This window comes from Chaetodon trifascialis, chromosome 8 (genome assembly GCF_039877785.1).
Source record: "Chaetodon trifascialis isolate fChaTrf1 chromosome 8, fChaTrf1.hap1, whole genome shotgun sequence".
NCBI lineage: Eukaryota > Metazoa > Chordata > Actinopteri > Chaetodontiformes > Chaetodontidae > Chaetodon > Chaetodon trifascialis.
The window spans coordinates 18,402,297-18,424,366 of record NC_092063.1 but is presented as its reverse complement, the minus strand read 5'-3'; the positions used below and the strand labels follow the sequence as shown (position 1 = coordinate 18,424,366).

General features: G+C 40.9%; 1 protein-coding gene across 1 annotated transcript; it reads left to right on the top strand.

Annotated features, from left to right (window-relative positions):
- Positions 1-1,848: 1,848 nt before the first annotated feature.
- gnai3 (guanine nucleotide binding protein (G protein), alpha inhibiting activity polypeptide 3) lies at positions 1,849-22,053 on the top strand. The gene is made up of 9 exons (XM_070967952.1): positions 1,849-2,464; positions 13,464-13,506; positions 13,992-14,133; positions 14,238-14,395; positions 15,731-15,859; positions 17,020-17,149; positions 17,616-17,769; positions 18,394-18,601; positions 19,982-22,053. The coding sequence occupies exons 1-8, from the start codon at positions 2,347-2,349 to the stop codon at positions 18,582-18,584; spliced, it is 1,065 nt and encodes a 354-aa protein (XP_070824053.1). The 5' UTR covers positions 1,849-2,346; the 3' UTR covers positions 18,585-18,601; positions 19,982-22,053.
- The last annotated feature ends 17 nt before the right edge of the window (positions 22,054-22,070 follow it).

Sequence of the window (22,070 nt, the reverse complement as noted above, 5' to 3'; positions counted from 1 at the left end):
TGTGCTGCTCCCCATCGGACAGAGTGACTCACAGCTTTCATGTTGAGCAGTGGAGGGCGCCTCCTGCAGCGCTCAGGAACAGTTCAAACAGCCTGACCTTTGTGACAGGCTACAACGTGCCCGGTGAAAGTCTTCAAGGACAGAGGACACCATCGCGTCACCCTAGAGGGCCACTGGGTGCACAGTGCAGTCGTTCAGCGGATGAGCTGGGTTTGTTTCTTATGAATTTAAACAGAGAGCTGCAATCATTTGAGATGCCACAAACAGGCTCACAGCTCCCAGAGCAGCAACCAGCAACAACGAAACATGTCTGTCTGTGAGTATGGAGGCTGTCTGCAGTGAAAAGTCTCTTCACTCAAATGAATTTCTCACTTCCCTGTTATTCCAATACTTTCTATTTTATGATAATATAATAAATATTGGTAATCCATTAAAGAAAGGCTTGATAAGCTGGAGGATGTATGGTCATGCAGAACAATCACTCAAAAAGGTTTCAAAATCTGTTTTAATTAATGGCTCATAAATGATCTATAAAGCATCAGTAAATGATTTACTCACTAATAGTAAAGCCATTAGTATACGACTTATAACCCCCTTTAAAAAGGAAGTGGCTGTTAGGATCCTGTTTTACTTTGGTATCCTGAGTTTCTGTTTTATTTTGCTAGCCTTCCCTTGTGTGTCGTAGTTTTCTTTACTTCCAGTATGTTTCCCTCCTTTGTGATTTGTGATTGCGTCCACCTGTGTCTCTTTAGTTCCCCCTCTATTTAAGTCTGTGTGTTTCTTTTGTCTTTGTGGGATCATTCCCTGTTTGTGTGGTTTCCCTGTGACTTCAGTGAGTATCGTGGCATAATTTTTGTTTTCTCAGTTGAGTTCTTAGTTTGTTGTTTTTCTAGTATCGTTTTGGTTTTTGAATTTTGAACTGGTGGATTTTTGGTTGCCTTTCCCCTGTTAAATAAATTACCTGGACAGTCTCCGCTCAGCCTTTGTTTTTGTCAAGTCTGCACCTTTTGGGTTCACACCTTAGTTTTTCCTTGTTCGACGACCACCAAACCGTGACAAGTGGCACCAATATGATTCATAAGTGTATTACCTCTGCAGGTATGTCCTGTATCTTACATCAGAAAGTGCATCGAATGTACAAAGAAGACAGACATGTTTCCATATTACATAGGTGCAGAAGGTGTACATGTGGTGTAGGATTAAAACAATGCATGTGGTCAAAATACACTGGCATTAAAGCCAATGCAGAGAAAACAAAAAGATAAGTCCCCACTGTGAAAGGGTTCTCGCAATATAGCAATGATGTTACCTACATTTTTTACCCACCCTCTACATTACAGAAGGGCTCTGATATAAGTGCAGGACATCACATGAAATCCAATAATATCTTGATGAAATTGTTGCTGTATTAAGAGGACAGATATATATAAGTTCTAGTTTAGCAATTAGGCAACCAAAAACAAAACAGTCCTAACATCATGTCGTGATAAAGTGAATTGTTCTCATTTAGCGGTGAAGTGCAGAAGGTCGACTGGATTGAGCAAATCCACACCAGCAGTTCCGCTGTGAGTCCACTGGCGGCGCTCTCATACCACATAAACCCCTGCCGCTCGCTGCTGACTGCACATGAACGTGACCAGCAGAGAAAACTTACCCCTGTGTCCTCAGCTCGTTTGAAAACACACCACACCTCATTTCACAAAACCTTGTGTGGAACATATCGACTCCGTCTGTGAGCTCACACACAGAAACTGGCGCATTTCGGAAAATCTGGCAGTTCTGTGGCGACTACATTTCCCAACAGCCCCGGGGGCGCATCATTTTTCCTTTCCAGTGCCGTTTTCTTGGTTTGCAGCTGGATCAGCTGGATGGACGCGCGACTGCGCAGTAGTCATAGTCTTATGGGGAAAGTCCGGTGATTTTTATTGCGAATGGTACTTTAAAAACGCTGGATTATGCGCCCGATGCTCCACACAAGTTTCTACTTCAAGTGGTTTGCTTTCTTCTTTTCCAATTTGTATGTTCTTCTGTGAGTATAAACTACGTATAGATTGGATAAAGGTGTTTAAAACAGCTGTTTGGGGAGTTTTTCTGCTTAAAATCCCGTGTGGAGTCACCTGGACAGACAGGAGCGTGTGGGCTGAAGCGCTGTGACCCTGCATCACACTGAGGCTTTCCAGTCGGACGGACGAGCCTCCAGTGCCAACGCCTTTCCCCCTCTCTCCGCTTCTCCTCGGCTGGGAAACTTCAGCTCGCACAGAGCCAAAGGCTGTTTGACGGCGCTTCCCGTCAACCCATGAGCTGCTGAAACCACAATCCGACCCTGAAGAAGTTGTCAGAGTGAACATGGGCTGCACGATCAGCGCCGAGGACAAAGCTGCGGTGGAGAGGAGTAAAATGATTGACAAAAACCTGCGGGAGGACCGAGAGAAGTCCTCCAAAGAGGTGAAGCTGCTCCTGCTCGGTATGAACTGTGTTTTTGCCTCTTTTTTCATGCATGAAATTACATTTGATCATCGTCAATATTGGGCCTCTTTTCATGTTCACTTTTTCACTGCAGTCTGTAGTTTATCTGACTCCAACCCCCCTCCTGTTGGTTTAATGCAGCTGTGGCTCATCATTTCTGCACTGACACAGCTTGCAGAAGTAAACCAGATGTTGGTGGTGAGGGGGCTAACGCGCGCCTCCGCTGCCTCCTCTGCCACTTGTGAACTGTTTTAAGTGAAGGTAGGAGTACGTGCTCAGAGGAGACCGTTTGTTGACAAGTGTTGACACTAGTCACAAAACACATAGTAACTCATGCAGGCCTGTTTAACTTCAGTGCCTATTCAAAACATAACAGCTGCAGGGAAATGGTGACCCTGGTCAGGCGGGTTTGGGTCAACGTTTTCAAGGACCCGGGCGTCAAGAAACTGGAAGTAAATCTGTTTTGGAACAAGTATAGACATTCAACATTGGGTTATTTTTACTTTCTGTCTAATCTCGGAATGCAAAACAATTTCTGAGTCATGTGTGTCCCACAATGACTTCTTGAAATAGTTGAGCTTATATAGAGGGCTATCAACTAGATAAGTATCTGTGCATGCTCATTACACTGAGGGCTGCAGCTGATCATTATGTTTTGATAATGAATCATTTGGTCAAACTTGCATGAAATCTCTCAATTTTCTGTGACCAAACCCAAAAATATCCCATTTATGAACATGCAAGGCAAAGAAAAGCGTCAAATCAGAAGCTGGAACTCAGTCATGTTTTAAAACTCTGCTTCAAAATTTACTTGAATGATTAATTGTACAAAAATCATGATCAATGAATTTTCTATCTGATGAATGATTGATGAATGACTGTTTCCATATTCATTATTCTTCATCTTGCTCATCTATATCGTTATTTAATTGAACTTATTTTAGACTTTGTTTGCCATTAGATGAAGCTTTGGGCTGTCACAGATCACTTCAGGTCCTTCAGTCTGAGTGGGAAAAAAGCATGAAATTGGTGTTTTCCAGATTCAGTGTCATGGCCACTCCTAAAGTCAGGCTGTGTTGAGCACTGGCTGTGTGTTACTGCACTGCCTGCTGGTGTAAATTACTGACACACTCGGTGGCACTGACACGGTGGGTGTGGACTGCACAGACATGCCAGGGGGATTAAATGCCCCCAGACTAGTAGTGCTCAACACTTGTATGCTCTGTTGCCTCTGGCAGGAAGTTCTCTCTCAGCGTAAATGTCCTGTCAGTTTTCAAAAAGTAATTTAACTCATCATCCCATTTCCTAGTTGTAAATGTGTTTGTACCGTACATCCTCTATATCAGTGGTCCCCAGTGTTAGTAGCTTGCTGCCCCTGAAAATGAAGCAGCATCTGCTCTTGACCCCTCATCACAGTTTATGGCTTTCGAGTGGATTGTGGATTTGTCTCAATCGAACCCTTTAGAGGCCTGGAGAAGTGAAAGTACCCAGTATTTCACAAGTTTAGAAAAGTCAACAGTTTAAAGAAACAGCGTTTTCCTCAATCGTTTGAGACCTCTAGAGACGGCCTGTGGTGCCCCGACCTCCAGGCTGGGAACCGCTGGTCCATATACAGAATAAGTCAGGAAACGTTTGTGGCTCAGTATCACACCTCAGCAGAGGAACTGCTGTCAGAGGGAGAACGTCTGTTCTTTGTATGTAAGGTGACTGTTCTGTTGCACTTTTTAGGCCATTGCAGCAGTGAATAATTAGAAAATAATAATAATAATAATGATAAAAATAATCACTAATTATCCAAACTCTTTAAATGGTCTATTTTGTCTGACTCACCATTGTCAGAATTGTCAGTGTTTTACTTTTTAGCGAAGAATTAAAGCGCTCGTGTGCAGGATTTGAAGGTTTCTGACTTTGGCATGCTAACACTCTTGTGTACAAAATTAGATTATGTTAAGAATTAACTTGGAACTAACAAAGATCTGAGCAAAGAGAAAGAAGGCTGTTCGACTTCCTGGAGTGTTGAGGTCACCATCTTAAATCGGTTACTGTATTCTGATCAAGAAATGAGTCTCCATTATGCAAGACTACACTTCCTTCACAAAGGGTCTGATGAAACTTTAAAGCAACATTATGCAACTATTCTCCCTTTAAATAATTGCTTCAGAATCATTTTGATGGTACGCAGATTTGTAACAGGGAGAAAGGCGCCTCTTCTGTTCCCACTCTGCGCCCTGAACACACCGTGTAACTTGGGTTGCAGCAGTACGACCTCCCACAGGAAGTCCATAACGCCTTTCGGCACCTCGTCACACATCACCCACTATTTTGGTGAAACTGGATCATATTTTATGGAGAAAATGTTTTCTGGTTTTCCCTCTATGTCCTCCAGCTGCTCTGCCTCAACTCGCTCTGATTGTTGTCGACTCGCTAGTTGATCATCAGAAGTAATGTCGCCTTCATAACAAATGTACGTGTACAGATTTACCCCAATGGTGCTGAAGTGAGTTACACTTAGAAACTGTTTGGGCGCCAAATTGCAGAAAATTTACGCGTACATACTAACAAACAGTTGAATAATAACACAGAGCTGAGGTGTAGTGTTTGATCATCATTCTCTGTGGGTTCATTACTACAAGCGATTCATTTCATAACCATTTTTTATCAGTTGTTCATAAAAACGTATTGATTCAAGCAGCTTTAACTAAAGCGTTGGCTGCCAAATGGCCAGGGGAAAAATATGGAGTGAAACAAAGTTGAATGAAGATGATTTCAGGACAGTTAACAAGAATTTACTGATGCAATCATGCTGACCTTCATTTCACCAACATTTAACTTGGATCCATTTGTATTTGTTGCTTCCTATCATCATTAAGGATTGATATACAAATTATGGGGGGGGGGGGTGAACTTTTTTCGGCCTCTGAAGGGGGCATGACAGAGAAAGTGCAGCACCTCAGTGGAATCATTCATCCTAAATTAAAAAAAAGAAGTAGGAGCTTCTGACCCACATGCCAGGGAATCTACAGGCAGAGGACAACAGTTCTGAAACAGCCATACACATTGTCCAAACAGCTTGTGCAGCATCAGCTATGTGTTGCCATGAGCTGATTGCACTGATGCAATGTTGTAACACAGTGCTCTTGAAGGTTTTGGTTGAGACATTGCCTTTTTCACGTGTTATGCAAGTGGGGCCCATTGAAAGATATGATGAGGATAAACAGGCACTTTATGCTTGTGAAATGCTGAAGTTTGAAGAGACAGCGGACTAACCAGGACATTTCAGCATGTGGAGCCTCACTTTGGTGTTTTCATTTGTCCTGTAATGTGATCTGATGTAATCTGATTAAACATGGCCTGGAACATGTTACCAGAGTAAATGAGAGCACCAAGTAATTGATGAAATGGGTGATTCAGATACGGCTATTGAATTAGTCATTGAAATTAAGTAGTCGTTCATGCAGCAGGACTTCCTGAAGACACTGCAACGTCATGCACTGATGGCAGACGTTGCAAAGGGCTGTGTCTCAACAAGTCGCAATGTTTGTGTAGCGTGAAAATTCTCCACTTGACATGACTTATTTCTTCACAGTGGAAGGTGTTTATAACCCCTAAACTCATGTTCTTAAAGAATCAGTCATGCTTCAGTTTGTTTCATGAGGACTTCTCAACCTTTCGCAGCCTGACAACCTGAAATTTTAATTGATTTTATTGGCCGTGTTACCGTTTGATTGACACAACATGCTTATGCTTGGAAGGTGCAAAATACTTGTTGCAACACAAACAAGAATTAAGACAAAAAAGCAGACATCTGTTGGATGTACCAGGATTCACTCCACTGAGTTAGAGCCGCCTTTCTCTGAAATCACAGCATAATTTAATGTTTGCACAGCTAGAGAATTGCACTTTTTGCCCATTCTTGGTAAAACAGCTCAGTCAGATTGGATGGATACTGTCTGTGAACAGCAATTTTCTAACACATAAACATTCTTTGCCTTAAAGTGTAGCTCTGGCTGTATGCTTCAGGCCGTTGTTCTGCTGTGTGGAGCCTCAGTCTCAGTCTGTGGCAGACTGAAACAGGGTTTCATCAAAAATTGCCTTGTATTTTGTTCTATCTTGTCTCAATCCTGCTGCCATGCGTGTTTCAGTGAGGGGATGGTGTGCTCAGGGTGAGGTGCAGCCACACATACTGTTTGGTGTGTCTCCCACATGGCTTGTGGCAAAGTGGGATTTCTAATGGCTTTCTTTCTTTCAGTAACACCTTTCTTCTCGCCTCTCGTTAAATGAAGGCCGGTGTGTGGAGGGCGGAGTGCACGACTAACACAGATTCTCCAACCTGAGCTGCAGACCTTTCCAGCTCCTCCACAGTTACCACTGGCCTCATGGTCTCCTCTCTGGTTAACACTCTCCTTGCCTGCCTGTTTAGGTTGATGGCCTTCTCTTGGTAGATTTGCTGTTGTGACATATTCTTTTGTTTTTCTAATGATGGATTTAATTGGGTTCTGTGAGACATTCAAAGCTTTTTATAACCTAACCCTGCTTTGGACTTCTCTACAGCATCTTCACTGTGGTGTTTCTCTAACAAACTGTGAGGCCTGAGTGCACACAGGTGGACTGTCTTTAGCTAATTATGGGACTCCAGAAGGCAATTAATCGCACCTGATCTTAGTTAGGGATTTGAATGCTCTCAACAATTTTCTGAATAACTTTTGAAAATCATCTAATATTTCCCCTCCACCTCAAAATGATCCAACATCAATAAAATTTGTTTTAATTTGCGATTGTAACAGGGAAAAATGTGGAAAAATCCAAGGGTGGTGAACATTTCAAGACAGTGTATACCAAATGCACAAATTAAATTGCTGATTATCATTGTTGGGGGGTAAAGGTAGTATCTCTGAGTTGTCATGGAGGGACCAAAGTGTGAGGTAGACGCATAAAATAAACTTTTTAGATTAGAGAAACACAGTACCAGGCACTGAAATGCCATGTTGTAAATCTTATTTTTTCAAAGAAATCCCACTGAACAGATTTATGTCTCAGTAATACTCACCATAATCAGAACCAGAACTACAGTACGTTAACACGTGTGAGTGTTAAATCTCAATCAAATCAAATCTTTGACTGGTTTCCTGCTTTTCTCCGTGTTGCTTGTTTTCTGGATCCAGATAGGCAAGGCAAGGCAAATTTATTTGTATAGCACAATTCATACACTAGGCAATTCAAAGTGCTTTACAGAAGCATAAAAATACATCAAAATCATACATTTCAAAGAAAGAAAGAAAGAAAGAAAGAGAGTAGAAGAGAATAGAAAAATTAAAATAAAATACAATTAAAGGAAAATTAAAAACAGAAGCCAGTAAAATACAATAATTTAGCATTTAGAATGATTAAAACCATTGAGCAAATACATTTACTTTAAGTAAAAGCTGTAGCAAATAATAATGTTTTCAACCCTGATTTAAATGAGCTGACACTTGGTGCAGACCTCAGGTGTGCAGGGAGAATGTTCCACAGGTGAGGAGCATAATAAGTGAAAGCTGCTTCACTTTGTTTGGTTCTCATTCTGGGAACACACAATAGACCTGTCCCTGATGACCTGAGAGGTCTGGATACTTCATTTGGAGTTAATAAATCTAGAATATATTTTGGTCCTAGACCATTTAATGCTTTGTAGACCAACAGTAAGATTTTAAAGTCTATTCTTTGACTCACAGGAAGCCAGTGTAGTGATCTGAGGACTGGTGTGATATGGTCCATTTTTCTGGTGTTTGTAAGGACTCGTGCAGCAGCATATTGAATCAGCTGTAGTTGCCTAATTGATTTTTTGTTTAGGCCCTTAAAGACCCCATTGCAATAGTCCAACCTACTGAAAATGAATGCATGAACAAGTTTTTCCATGTCTTCTTTGGACAGACATCCCTTGATTCTGGTTATATTTTTCAGGTGGTAGTAGGCTGATTTGGTAATCAGATTTAAATGGTTGTTAAAATTCAGGTCCAAATCAATAATTACACCAAGATTTCTGGCTTTATCTGTTGTTGTCAGTGACATGGAGTTAAGGTGAGCACGGATCTTTGACCTTTCATTTCTGGGGCCAAAAACAATCACTTCTGTCTTATCTGCATTAAGCTGAAGAAAATTCTGGCACATCCACTCATTGATTTAATGAATACACTCACTCAGTGAAAGTAAGGGACTGTAGTCATGTGATGATACAGATATATAAAGTTGTGTATCATCTGCGTAAGTATGATAAGAAATATTATGATGCTCCATAATCTGAGCTAGGGGCAACATGTAGATATTGAAAAGAAGTGGTCCGAGAATGGACCCTTGTGGCACCCCACACATCATCTTTTTCGTTCAGACACATGCTCACCAATTGACACAAAGTAGTCTCCATCTTGTAAATAGGATTTGAACCAGTGTAGTACAGTGCCAGTAAGTCCCACCCACTTTTCCAGTCTGTCAAGAAGTATGTCCTGATCAACTGTATCAAAGGCAGCACTGAGATCTAATAATACTAAGACTGAGGTTTTGGAAGCATCATTATTCAGATGTATGTCATTTAAAACTTTGATAAGTACAGTCTCAGTGCTGTGGTGTGGACGAAATCCAGACTGAAATGCATTAAAAAGATTGTTCTGCATCATGAAAGCATGCGTTTGTTGAAAAACAACCCTTTCAATAATTTTTCCTAGAAAGGCACGATTTGATATTGGCCTGTAGTTACTAATTACTGAAGCATCCAGATTAGTCTTTTTTAGGAGAGGTTTTATTACTGCAGTTTTCAAGGCCTGGGGAAACTGACCGGACTGAAGAGAATTATTTATTATCTGCAACACATCTGGAGCTATGCAATTCAAAACGTTTTTAAAAAAGTTTGTTGGCAGAGTATCAAGGCAGCATGTTGTGGATTTTAAATGTGATACAGTTTCTGTCATGGACTTATCATTTTGCCTGAGTTGGAGCTGCACACTGTTTGTCTTATCCTTGAAATTTAATCTGTAAAAAAGGCTGCAAAAGCATTGCATGACTTGTTGGATAGCAGCTCAGGAGGGACTGATGCTGTGGGGTTTGTCAGTGTATCCACAACAGAAAACAAAGTGTGGGCATTATTACAGTTTCTGTTGATAATCTCTGAGAAGAATGCTTGCCTTGCCTTCTTTAGTTCATGGTTATAGGTGTGGAGACTGTTTTTGTAAATTTCATAGTGAACCTGGAGTTTGGTTTTTCGCCACCTGTGCTCTGCCTGTCTGCAGACTCTTTTCTGGACTTTGGCCAGTGTGGCGTTTCTCCAAGGTGTCTTTTTCCTTCCTGACAGAACTTTGGTCTTAACTGGGGCAATGGAGTCAATAATAGTCATAACTTTTGAACAGAAACTATTTACAAGGTCATCAGTTGAAGCTGAGGGCAGTGTTGGTGATGGTGTAAAAGACTGAGTGAAGACTGCACAGGTGTTCTCATTAATATAACGCTTTTTGATTACCTCTGTTCCACTTTAGCAGGTGTGGTCATTTTAAATGACACACTGTAATGATCAGAAAGAGCAGCATCCGTCACCACAACCTCAGAGATATGAAGTCCTTTGGAGATAACCAAATCTAATATATGCCCTTTGTTATGTGTTGAATGTGTTACGTGCTGAGATGAGAATCGGACTAAAATGATCCAGGATGTTTAAAAGTTCTTTAGCACATCCATCTTTGAGATTAGCAACATGAATGTTGAAGTCACCCACTAACACAACACAGTCAAAATCAATACAAACAACAGACAGTAGATTGGCAAACTCATCTGAAAACTTTGCATTGTATTTTGGGGACTTGTAGATGGTTATGAAGATAGCAGCATTATTCTCAAAATGAAAGCCAGTTTTTCTGGTACGTCATCTAGAGGATGTGGTCAGAACAAAACCAGGCCAGGTACTTCCTGCCATTTCAAAGCCACTTGTATGCACAACTGTGAGTGAGGTGATTTTTATCAAACTTCCACTGTCTTGCTGACAGATTACAGCCTGATTGCATCGGTTTGTTGTGTAGAAGACGAGTTATTTTAAGGAGTTGAGCACTGAGTGTAATGACAGAAGTGAAACCTGAAATAGATTTCACATGAAGTCACATAGATGTTGTCGTTGGATCAGTTTGGCAAAGCTGCAGACCAGCAGCTAACTGATTTGTGAGGATTACAATGCAGTGGTAAAATCTCATTGTATGGAAACATTCATTTTCAAGTTCTGACCGCAGAGTTGGGGGGAAGTGATTTTTCCAGGCAGTGCCCTCCACTCCCTGTCTGTGCTGGAACAGCCGAGTTTAAGGGGAAAACAAAGAGGAGTTCGGCTGCTGCTCTTTGTACAAAACCACAAAGCTGGAGAGCCAGCGCACCCCTCCAATGAAAATGGTCTCCTGTTTGACCACGAACAGTGTTTCAGAAAAACTGTGCGTTTGAGATTCTTGTTAAATGAGGCTTGGTTTGGCCTCCTGCATGGGTTTGGACAACTCTGCGAATGCCTGTGTAAAGTTGGTTTGTGAACTGGCAGGAAGCCACACTTGATTATCAGCCAAAAAATGCCACGAATGAGAAAATTGGTGACTGGCAGAACTGAGGAAAGGGATCAACACAATTTGTTCTGTCTTGCCTGTCTGTGTGCGCAAGCGTAAATCTCTTTTACTGGTGACATCTTAACCAAAGAATTCATGGATTTATTTCTTGTTAGCCGGCCATCTGAAAATATTACTCTACTGTAAGCATCCTCAACAAAATTCATCTACTAAGGATTCCTAACTGGCAGTGAGATTGTATCTCACCACCTTATAGGGGAACAGCAAGATCAAGACAATGTATGTCTTTATTTTAAAGTGTTCTTATATTGAGACTTGTTCCTGGCTGATTTAAAAAGGAAGCTAGTATCCACATTTCAAATTCCAGCGCCTGAAAACATCCTCATTCTGTGGTTGCTGATAATTATTGCAGTTATATTAAGCAAAATGAGGCTCTACCACCAGTATAAACTCACCCCAGATGTTTATGGAAATCGTTTCTCATTGGTTGGATGAGTTTGACATCTAATGTTTCATGTGCACACATGTTTTTATGCCTCTTTAATTAGACTCCAGCTATGAAAAAATGCTGATTCTGGAGGTAGTCAGTGGGTGGCACACGGGCAAAGCCCTGGCTCACCACCATAGAAACCTGTGTTTAAATCACAGCAGTGGCTCAGTCGTGCACCCATTGGTCTGTTAGGAGGGCTAGATATGGCCCAGCGAATCAGTCATCCTGCCAGCTTGTCGCAGAGGTCAACTGTGGCACTGAAGAACAAAAAGCATTTTTCTCCATAGCCGTTATTAGTCTGTAAACTGTTGATACTTCAAACAGCAAACAAGGTTATGGATTTTTAAACCATGAAGACTGAAAGGAATAGTTTTCTCTTAGTTGCAGTAGATGAGATGATTGATACCATATGATAAACATGAAAGTGGAGCTACAACACAGTTCTCGTCGCTCATCTTAGCATAAAGACTGGGGTTGGGTTGCACAGGGTGTTATGTGCTTGACTGTCTAGATTTTGTTACCTTTGAACAAATCCAGGCTAGTTGTTTACTAACAGGCTACACAATGTGGAAGAAAACCAGGAAAAGAGAAGACTTTTGTGACATTTGCACTCGTTCATTGAAATGAATTGGCGATACGGTATATTGAAGATATCCACTTCTTGTAATGCATCCACGTAGAGCTGAAACTATTAATTGATTATTTGATGAATAGAATATTAGTCTGCAACTAATAATCATTTAAGTCAGTATTTCTAACAAAAAATGCATAAACATTCATCGGTTCTAGCTTCTTACTCTTCAGGATTTTCTGCCTTTTTGTGCTTTACAGGCACTTGCCACAATTTCCTGGCATTTTATAGACCAAATGATTGATTGAAAAATAATCTGCAGATTAGTTGCTAATGAAAATAATTGTTAGTTGCAGCTCTCTCCTTGTTTTTGTGAATTGATTTGATCAGGTCCATTATGATTGAAAGATATTCCAATCCCTTTAATTCTGTTAAAGGGAAATAAGACATCCTGACAAAAGACAATCAAAAAAGTCAATAAAGAGACATTCTGGCATCAAAAATAGAAAAGCAGCAGACTCCCTTACTGTACACTGTACAGCTGTGTTTGGGTCAGAGAACAAGTTGGAAATTGTTTTTTGTGGGGCTTCAGATTGCAGACGGAGCGTTTGAATAATATGTGGTGTTTTTATGGCCCCTCTGCTCTAACGCCCAGAGCAGCATGATATCAGGGGTTGTCTCTCCAGTGGAAAAACACTGGCTTAGCCAGAAGCGTGACAACTGTTTCCTGTTTGGATGATTCTTGTAGAAATACTTTAAAGGTTCCTCATGTGACATCCTTTTGCTACTCATCATTTTTGCATTGTAATAGAGGCTCAGTGAGACTTTGATATCAAGTGTGCCGATCATAAGTTCATGATTTGTCCCAGATTGACATTACTATGAAAACTCTCCTTTCCTAAAGAGGCACCCAGCTCATCACGCTACACACTTTTAGCCCATGATCCTCTCTGTTCTTTAGCTCCCAGCTGTGGTGCTGTATACACATTTTAGCAGTACCTGATTCCTCCATATGACACTGGTGCCAGTGTTTTTCTGCGTCCAATGACAAATATCTTAGTTGTCAAGGCAGAATTAATGCACTCATACTCACAAACTGCTGACTGGTGCAGGTGCTTCATCACTGCAGAATGTAAAGTAGTATTTCATGACCATACGCTCCTTCAGGCCCCACATAAAATGTCTGCCATTGACATCAATCACAAGGCTGCTTCTTCTTGGGTGTTTTTACACAAACATACTGTGCACTATATGATGTGTGATTAACTGAGATCAGATTATTTTTGGAAAGGCTGGTTTGATCCATGTGAGAGGGGTTTGAAACTGTGTGGAAGTGTTTTTGTGATAGTCTCTTGTAACTACTGTCCCTCTCTTTCAGGTGCTGGGGAATCTGGGAAAAGCACAATAGTAAAGCAGATGAAGTAAGTTACAGCTTGTAACACTGATGCACAGGACATATTAAACTCTGACATCTTGTAATAGGCTCTATTTTTGTGTGTCACTGATGAACGACAGTCCCTCACTCCCACTCTCAGCTTGTCATCGGAGGTTAATAGTGTTGGGAGAACTGTGATTACAAACAGGGATCATCTTTGTGGAAATACTGTGGAAGATAGCAGGAGCCTCATTTCACTCGGCTCAGGCAGAGGAGGAACCCTTTTGCATAACGTGTTAAACAATGGTCTCAGAGGCCAGTCGTAGCCTGGCAGGACATGAATAGACTCCCCCAGTTCCCACATTAGGCATGCTGCATGCTCACTGAAGCTCAAATTCCAACACTAATGACAGCATTGCATGAAATGTTTCAAATCTGTAATTTGTCCCACATTTACTAAAGCCATTGTTCACCCTGTCAAACATTTATCTGGACTCTGAAAGCCTGTTTTGGATTTTGCTTCTGTGTCAGAATCATTCATGAAGATGGCTACTCAGAAGAGGAGTGCAAGCAGTACAAAGTGGTGGTGTACAGCAACACCATCCAGTCCATCATGGCCATCATCAGGGCAATGGGCCGGTTAAAGATAGATTTTGGGGATGCTGCACGGGCGGTGAGTTAACTACATGCAGTCTGCATCAATCATGACTTTCAAAGAGCCACAACACCGTTCAGGAACAAGTGTGCAATGGCAGCAATTCTTGTCTTTATTGGTAGGACGACGCCCGCCAGCTGTTCGTCCTGGCCAGCTCAGCAGAGGAAGGGGTGTTGTCGGCAGAGCTGACCGCCGTGATTCAGAGGCTGTGGAACGATGGTGGGGTTCAGACCTGCTTCGATCGATCACGGGAGTATCAGCTCAACGATTCTGCTGCATAGTGAGGACTCATTTCTCTACACAAGCAGACCCCCGCAAGCTTATTGAATGAGTCAATGTACAGATGACTGTGGGCTTTAGAGAACTGAGAGAAAAACATCTGCAAAAAACATCTTAAAGAGTCATTTAATCTGGCATTCATTTATTATTATTTATCATTTATTTAGTCTGAAAAGAAATTCATTTCAACAATTCAAAACAGCACATAGTAGCTTTTTTTCATTGTTTCTGACATTTAATTTGACCAGACATGACCAAACAGTCAGTTTAATCCAGATAATGGTCTGCAGATTAATCAATAATGAAAATAATCTTTAGTTGCAGGCCGGCCTGATTCCAGTGCCCTTTTCTCAGCTAAGGCTTAAGGCTTTCTGAAAATTCCCAAAGGAAGTGAAACTGCTTTGATAACTTAAAGTGAAGTTTGAAATTGCGTCATCCACCTTCGATGAGACATTTCTTGTCATTTTATTTTCATCGTAGCCAGAACTTTGACTAAGAATCGTTTTCTGCCTTCGTGTCTGTAACATTTCCCCCGGAACAAAGAAGGGGGCAAGATGTGTCTTGTTCTTCACGGTCTTGTGCCAGCTTGTTGCACAGTTAATTGCATTCCTAAAAAAGGAGAAACATGAAGGAGAAACTGACAACTGGAAACTTCATCCGACAACATGGTTTCAGTTTTTTTTGTGATCGTCCACCACTGATTGCAACAGTCTGATGAAGCTCAATGAAAAATGCAAACAAAGCACTTTGAGCTAAATATAGCTGAGTCTTGCATTACCAATCAGACATGGATGAAGCTCCAGAATCTCTGTTTGTGCAGCACTTACAGCACACTCGCCCAGAAAGAAAGTAGCTCGGTGTGAAGGACACGTTCTTTGTTTTGAAAACAGCCGAGCTGTCATGGTCTTTGGTGCACTTTATCTGCACTACACTATGAGACGAGAGGAACCAGTGCAGTTAGTCTGTTTTTACTCAACCCACAAGGAGCCAGTGTTTATCATGCTCCAAAATATGAGCCCATATTTAGTATCATTCTGTGGAGTCCTCGGTTGTCTGTCTGCAGAGCAAGCCCTCCGCTTCATCAGACATAAGTGTCCGAAAAACATCTTGTTGCTTTGCATTATGTTGTCTTTTGTTTTTGATATGCTATCAGTCTGAAAAGACCCTGAATAACCTCATGTCACCATCTGGTGTTAAAAAAATAGAAAAACAGGGTTTTGTGGATCTGTTTTCATGAAAAACATATTGGGAGCTGCCTTTGCTGCAGATGCTGCTGCTTTCATGTGTGCATCAGCTCTGGGCTCATTTTCATACACCCATGTTTTCTGTCGCTCAGCTACCTGAATGACTTGGACAGGATCTGTCAGCCGAACTACATCCCGACTCAGCAGGATGTGCTGCGCACACGTGTGAAGACCACCGGCATCGTGGAAACTCACTTCACCTTCAAAGATCTCTACTTCAAGTTAGTATAGCTGTGATTTATCTGCTCATGAAGGCCTCAGATGGAGGTCTGGACCCAAAATGTGCAAGATTATTACTGGGGTAGGAAATATTGAACAACCAAATTCTGCAAGACAAAAAAAAATATTATGGGGTTATTATTGGACTTTTCTCCAGTCTTTTACCTTTTGGGCATTTTACCTCTTCATATGCAAATGAAGGGGTGGCAAGAGGACAAGAGTGCCTTTATATTTGAGGGTCACAAAGGAAAAAAGGCTAGGAGACAACAACAAAAACACTTGATGTAAAATGACTTGAAGGAATTTCCCCTTGCAGGACTAATAAAGGAATATTGAATTGAATTGAAGCAACTAACTCTTGATTACAAAGATGTGTTCACGTTCAGCTGCATGAGCAGTATCTCAGCTTTCTTCATACTGTATCCTATATCCATGGACATGCTGGTTATTCTCCAGCTTGTGGTCACATTTTGTCTGTTTATTGCATGTTATCCTCCTCTTATTGAATAGTTCTGTAGTATTTCTTGATGCACCTGCATGTGGCTTTTTTGCAGCTCTGTTGGCTGCCTCATGTGGCTGTAAGAAATGCTGATTTTCAAGCCTCTTTTATATAACTCACAAATGCTGCTGACTGGCATTCAGCCTACCGTGACCCAGCTTTGTCGCTTTAAATGTAATTACATCGCCTCTGTCCTTTTGCATTATTTTGTCTATCTCTTGTACTTATAAATATTGGTGAAACAATAACTTTAATAGCCTCCCTGGCCTACCTTTGTCACCCCATAAAAAAACGCTGCGGATCTAGAAATGTTTAATCACTGAATTGGTGTTGCAACACCAAGCGTTCTTTCATTTCATTTCTGTGTCAGTTCAACAGCTCAGTATAGATTTAGTTTGCCTCTGACGGCCTCAGGTGCATACAGAGGCAACACATGTAAACAATGTGTGTTTGTTCTCTTGCTCAGGATTTATGAGGACACTCATCCTCATAAAGCACTAAAATGCAAATGACATCACAATTAAAATGAGGACATTCACTATACATTTGTTTACGTCATTACTCTGTGTGTGTGTGTGTGTGTGTGTGTGTGTGTGTGTGTGTGTGTGTGTGTGTGTGTGTGTGTGTGTGTGTGTGTGTGTGTGTGTGCGTGTGCCTCTGCAGGATGTTTGATGTTGGTGGTCAGCGTTCAGAGAGGAAGAAGTGGATCCACTGTTTTGAGGGAGTCACAAGTATCATTTTCTGTGTAGCGCTCAGTGACTACGACCTCGTCCTGGCTGAGGATGAGGAGATGGTCAGTGATGGATCCTCTGTGCTTTTAATTCACTGTCGACACATTGTTAAGACTGGATTTTATGTTTTGTGTTGGAAAACAGCAGACATTTTGACGTCACAAAGCACAGATGTCACTAATAATATGTCCGATGGCTCAGTAAGTTATGGCAGTGTGACAGAGAACCTGCTGCCTCTACAAGTCATGTAGTCTGTGCCCTTTACGATGCCATTGTGATATTTCATTTGTTTGCCACTCTGAGCCTGTAGTTCAGGCCAGCATGAGTGGCATGTGCCGTTTTGTGTCTTAAGTTCAAATGCAGTAGACACCATGTCCAGCTGCCACCAACTGGCACCATCCAGGTCAAAGCAGGGAAATGAAGTTCAGTCGTGTTGGTTTACACCTGTGCTTTTCCTGCTTTGACATGTCAAACTGTCCTCTGTGAAAAATGCCGTTATGGGGAAGTTCACATGTGCTCTTTCTTCAGAATCGCATGCATGAGAGCATGAAGCTTTTCGACTCCATCTGCAACAACAAGTGGTTCACGCTCACCTCCATCATCCTCTTCCTCAATAAGAAGGACTTGTTTGAAGAGAAGATCAGCCGGAGTCCGCTCACCATCTGCTACCCTGAATATTCTGGTGAGACGAACCTGTGCTTTAGCAATCTGTTGAAGTTTTAATGTGATAATGTCAGATTGTGTTTAGTCGCCCGTTGAGGAAATATTTATCTATCTCCTGTATCTAAGCAACGACTTCCTGGAAATGTGTGATCTTGCTGTCAGTTTATTATGTGTATACTTCAACTAGACAAAGCCTCTGCTTTTACTGTTGACCTGCTTTATCACATGTGAACTGAAGCCTGTTTATATTTGAAACTGCACAACAGCCTAACATCATCATTTGAGCTTTCTGAATTACGCATTACTGCCCATTTCTTTGCCTGTAAGTTTTATAAACTCAGGCCTTTCTAATTTCCATGAGAGATTTTGACAGTTATATCTATTTATAGATCTGCAACACAGGGGTTTGTGTCACAGTTCATGTTGTTTAACTTCGTAGTAGATGGCATCACTAAAGATGTTGCTACACAAATTTAACGGGCGCTTGCAGGAAAAATGGCCTTGGAAGATCATCAATAATTAGAAATGTTTTGCTGATCAGTCTTTCCACTTTTTAATCAAAACAAGCTCAAAGCACCAGTAGAATGAAGAAAAACTCAAGCTCATTTCATGTAAATTATATCCGACTGATATTTTTCTGCAGGTGGGCACTCATATGAGGAGGCTGCAGCTTATATCCAGTGCCAGTTTGAAGACTTAAATAAACGAAAGGACACCAAGGAGATCTACACCCATTTCACCTGTGCCACAGACACCAAGAATGTGCAGTTTGTCTTCGATGCCGTCACCGACGTCATCATCAAGATCAACCTGAGGGAGATTGGGCTCTACTAAAGCTTCAGGCCCTGCAGGTCAGCACACCGACATTACCTGCACTGCAGAGACGTGGCAAAATGGTGGTGCTGCCAAACCAACTGGGAAGAATGACATGCTGATCAATGATTGTTGAAACAGTCAAGCCTTTTTATGATTTCACTCAATGAAACATGCGATGACAGTGTTGGTCTGTTGGGTCCACTTTGGTCCAGAGAGTTAAATAGCTTGTTGGATGAATTGCAATGGAATTTGGCTAATACACTCATTGACCTCAGAGGATCGATCCTAAGTACTTTTGTTCACTAACATACTCATGATGGACTGAGCAGAAAGCTGGGTTTTATTTATTGAAAAATACAATCGAACAGTAATGTGAAGAAGCAAGAGGGTGGACAAACTGTTCCAACACATACGATCATCAAATTAATCAACTTATGTGCTGTGATTGATAGCTCTGCAAAAAACTAACTGCAAAATACAGTAAGTGAAGTCGAGTTAGGATCATTTTGACCGACTGTTTTTTTTCTTTAATAATTGAAATACCCACTTAAATAGTAGATAGATAGCTAACATTTCATCTGAGAAAATCATCTGAGAAAATTACATATGCATGATATATATATATACTCTCTGCTTAAGACCCTTTAAATCATTTCAATACAAATGTTCCCTTCCACACACCCCCATGCTGTGATGGGCATTTGGTGTCACCCAAGTTTTCATCATATCATCGATCAGATGTCACCAGCTATCAGATGCATCGTTTACATGTTCTGTCAAGATGTGTCCAGAATCAGCAGTTGTTGTAACGCAGAAAAGAAATAAAGTCAGTGTAGGCATTGCAAAGTTACGTTTAGCTAGTGTGCACCCTATATCCAGAAAACAGTGTCAGAAGTGCTAATAAAACATAGGCTAAATATAGCAAACAATAGTTGACTTTTTATTGTTGCACGCATGAAAGCTGACTATAAATGAACAGACATTGGCTAAGATTTTACACAAGACGATAGATATTTATGTTGGTGGATGTAAAAAAGGTAACATGCTAAATACTATCAAGCTATAAAGCAACAGCTATAAACAAGGCAAAGAAATGTATTTGTGTATGGAGGTAAAACTGCTAACATGCTAAATGTTATGCTAACAAGCTAACATGCTAAATGTTGTGCTATGCTGGATGTTTCTCATCTGTTCCCATGCTAACTGTGCGCATTGGACCATGCTAACTTTAGCACTCACCTCAAAGCAGGCAGACTGAAAAAGCATGTTTATAAAGTGTGTTTTATATATTTTATATCAAGCATCTTATGAATGAAATTTTAAATTATATGCTTTCCTATGTTTTCATAGTGATGCATGAATGAAGTCAGTATTTCCTGTGGCCATAAGACTTCATGATTATTGTCTCCCTGCAGGTGTCCGGAGGAGAATCAGGACTTCTGGGCTGGTATGTCTTATCTGCAGAGGGCGAATTGGAAAGTAGGTGTAACTGAGGACTGAGCTCCTGACCGCGCTGCACGCAGGACCTAAATTCCACAATTTGGGGACTATGATCACTTTTGTCTTAACAGATTTACGATGCAGAACATATTGGGAGGAAGTGATGAGATGGGGGGCCGGGGGATGTTTTGTGAAATGACCACTGTGAGTTCTGTGGAGTCCTATCATATTTAAGACTTTTCCATCACTTAGGGGCTGGCAGGTAAAGCCCCTCTGATGTCTCTGACACGTTCATAGTTTGTCATATGTACAAGGACCAAAACAGACATACATTACTGCGTTCACAGTTTCACAGCTGACATGTAAAGTCTGTTCACTTTTCTTTATGTTACATCTTCTCTTAGCTTAAGTCTGTATCACATCGCTTTTAGTGAATATTTGCATTTGTTATACTTTGAGTTGCAATCATATAGTATTTCTGCTTTTGAATGCGTGAATGCCATAACTTATGTATGGAGAAGTGTTTTGCGTGAGCAGTTTCAATGTATGCAACGTAACATCTTGGATCTGTGTTTAATTAGCGAGAGTCTAATGAGCTCAGTAGCAACTCGGCTGTCTACATACTTATTTCAATTATTAACTAGACAACATTGTATTGAAAAATATTTTTATACATGAGACACATCACTGCAAATCAGTTTGTGGAGGGAGATCTTGATTTCCCCAGGGGTTTTTTTTTCCATAGGAGTTTGAATATAACTAATATTATTCACTCAGTGGAGGTCAGTATAGAATATCCTTTTTTTCAAGGTCATTTTTTAATCCTATGGATATCAGTGAAGATATATAAATGCATTAAACATAGGAAGCAGGATAGGTTGATCCAGAGCCAGAGACTGCATTTGTGCCCTTTGGCTGTAGCCGTCACATAATGCTGAGGAAGTCTGTTGTTGTAATAAACGATAGTGGAGTACAGTTTGGGTAATTTCCTAGTAGAAAACATTAACAATTTTAATGTCTAGCTCTCTTTGCATTTCTGCAGTTGTATTGGTTCACTTTAACATCATTAAATGATGACACAAAGTTGTCTTCCCTTTCTTCTATTTTAACCACTAAACCGAAATGAAAATCTTACCACAGGCAACGCCAACCAGATGTTTTCCACTGTGAAGATTCATAAAGGGCCAGTCACACCTAAACCAGGAGGTTGTGCACATTGGAAACAGTATTTGTAGACTCCAGAGACACATCGGTATGCTTGAGCTGGCTCACTGTGTTCTAGCTGCTCTTAAAACTCTTAAAACAGCTGGGTACTGTAGTTTTTACAGTTATTATCAATGATGTGTACTGAAGTGGCCGAGGTTCATCGTAATGAAGGAACATGTCAACCACTGATGTGTTTTTAATAGGTCTGGACAGCTATGGAGGTCTATGGCTCAGGGGAATAATTGTTGAGTAATTAAATATTGATTTTGGTCTTTTCATGGGATTTGTTGACACTAAGAAAAATAATCTCAGACTGTTTTTTAGGTCTGCTGCTGACATTTATCTCCATTTATTCTTAAGTAGACCCTGTCCTTTTTCTTTATTTCTAAATGTAATTTCTATCTGAAGCAGAAGCTCTGCTGCTTCTTGTCACTTCCACACACTGATTTCTCTGTTTTGTCCTTGCATTCTGACAAATCGGTCCGTAGTAAATCTCAATTTGCAGATTAATTACGGCTTTAATTTGTTTTGCTCCATCAATAGGTTTATTGTTAATGAACTTCCATACGCTGCCATTTCCCCTCTGACTAGAACAGGGAACTTGAGTAACAGCAGCATTGTCCCCATTGTCCCCAAGTAACAGCCTGCGGCTCGGTGTGGAGAGCACTGTTTCTCCATTTCGATGTACCTTATTCAGTGATTGACAGTGTGATTCTGCAGCAAAGAAACAAGAGACACAAATGTGAAGTTAATGCATCTTTATTTCATGCCTCTACATTTCATAAGAAAGGACATACTCAGTAGATTTCATTCCCTTTTCATAATAAAGCATCATTCCTCTAATGTTTCCCTCTCTCT

Coding starts and splice junctions, on each gene's coding strand:
- gnai3 (XM_070967952.1), top strand. CDS start 2,347: ATGGGCTGCACGATCAGCGCCGAGGACAAAGCTGCGGTGGAGAGGAGT. Junction 14,396..15,730: donor CTCAACGATTCTGCTGCATA/GTGAGGACTCAT, acceptor TCTGTCGCTCAG/CTACCTGAATGACTTGGACA. Junction 17,150..17,615: donor TGGCTGAGGATGAGGAGATG/GTCAGTGATGGA, acceptor CTCTTTCTTCAG/AATCGCATGCATGAGAGCAT.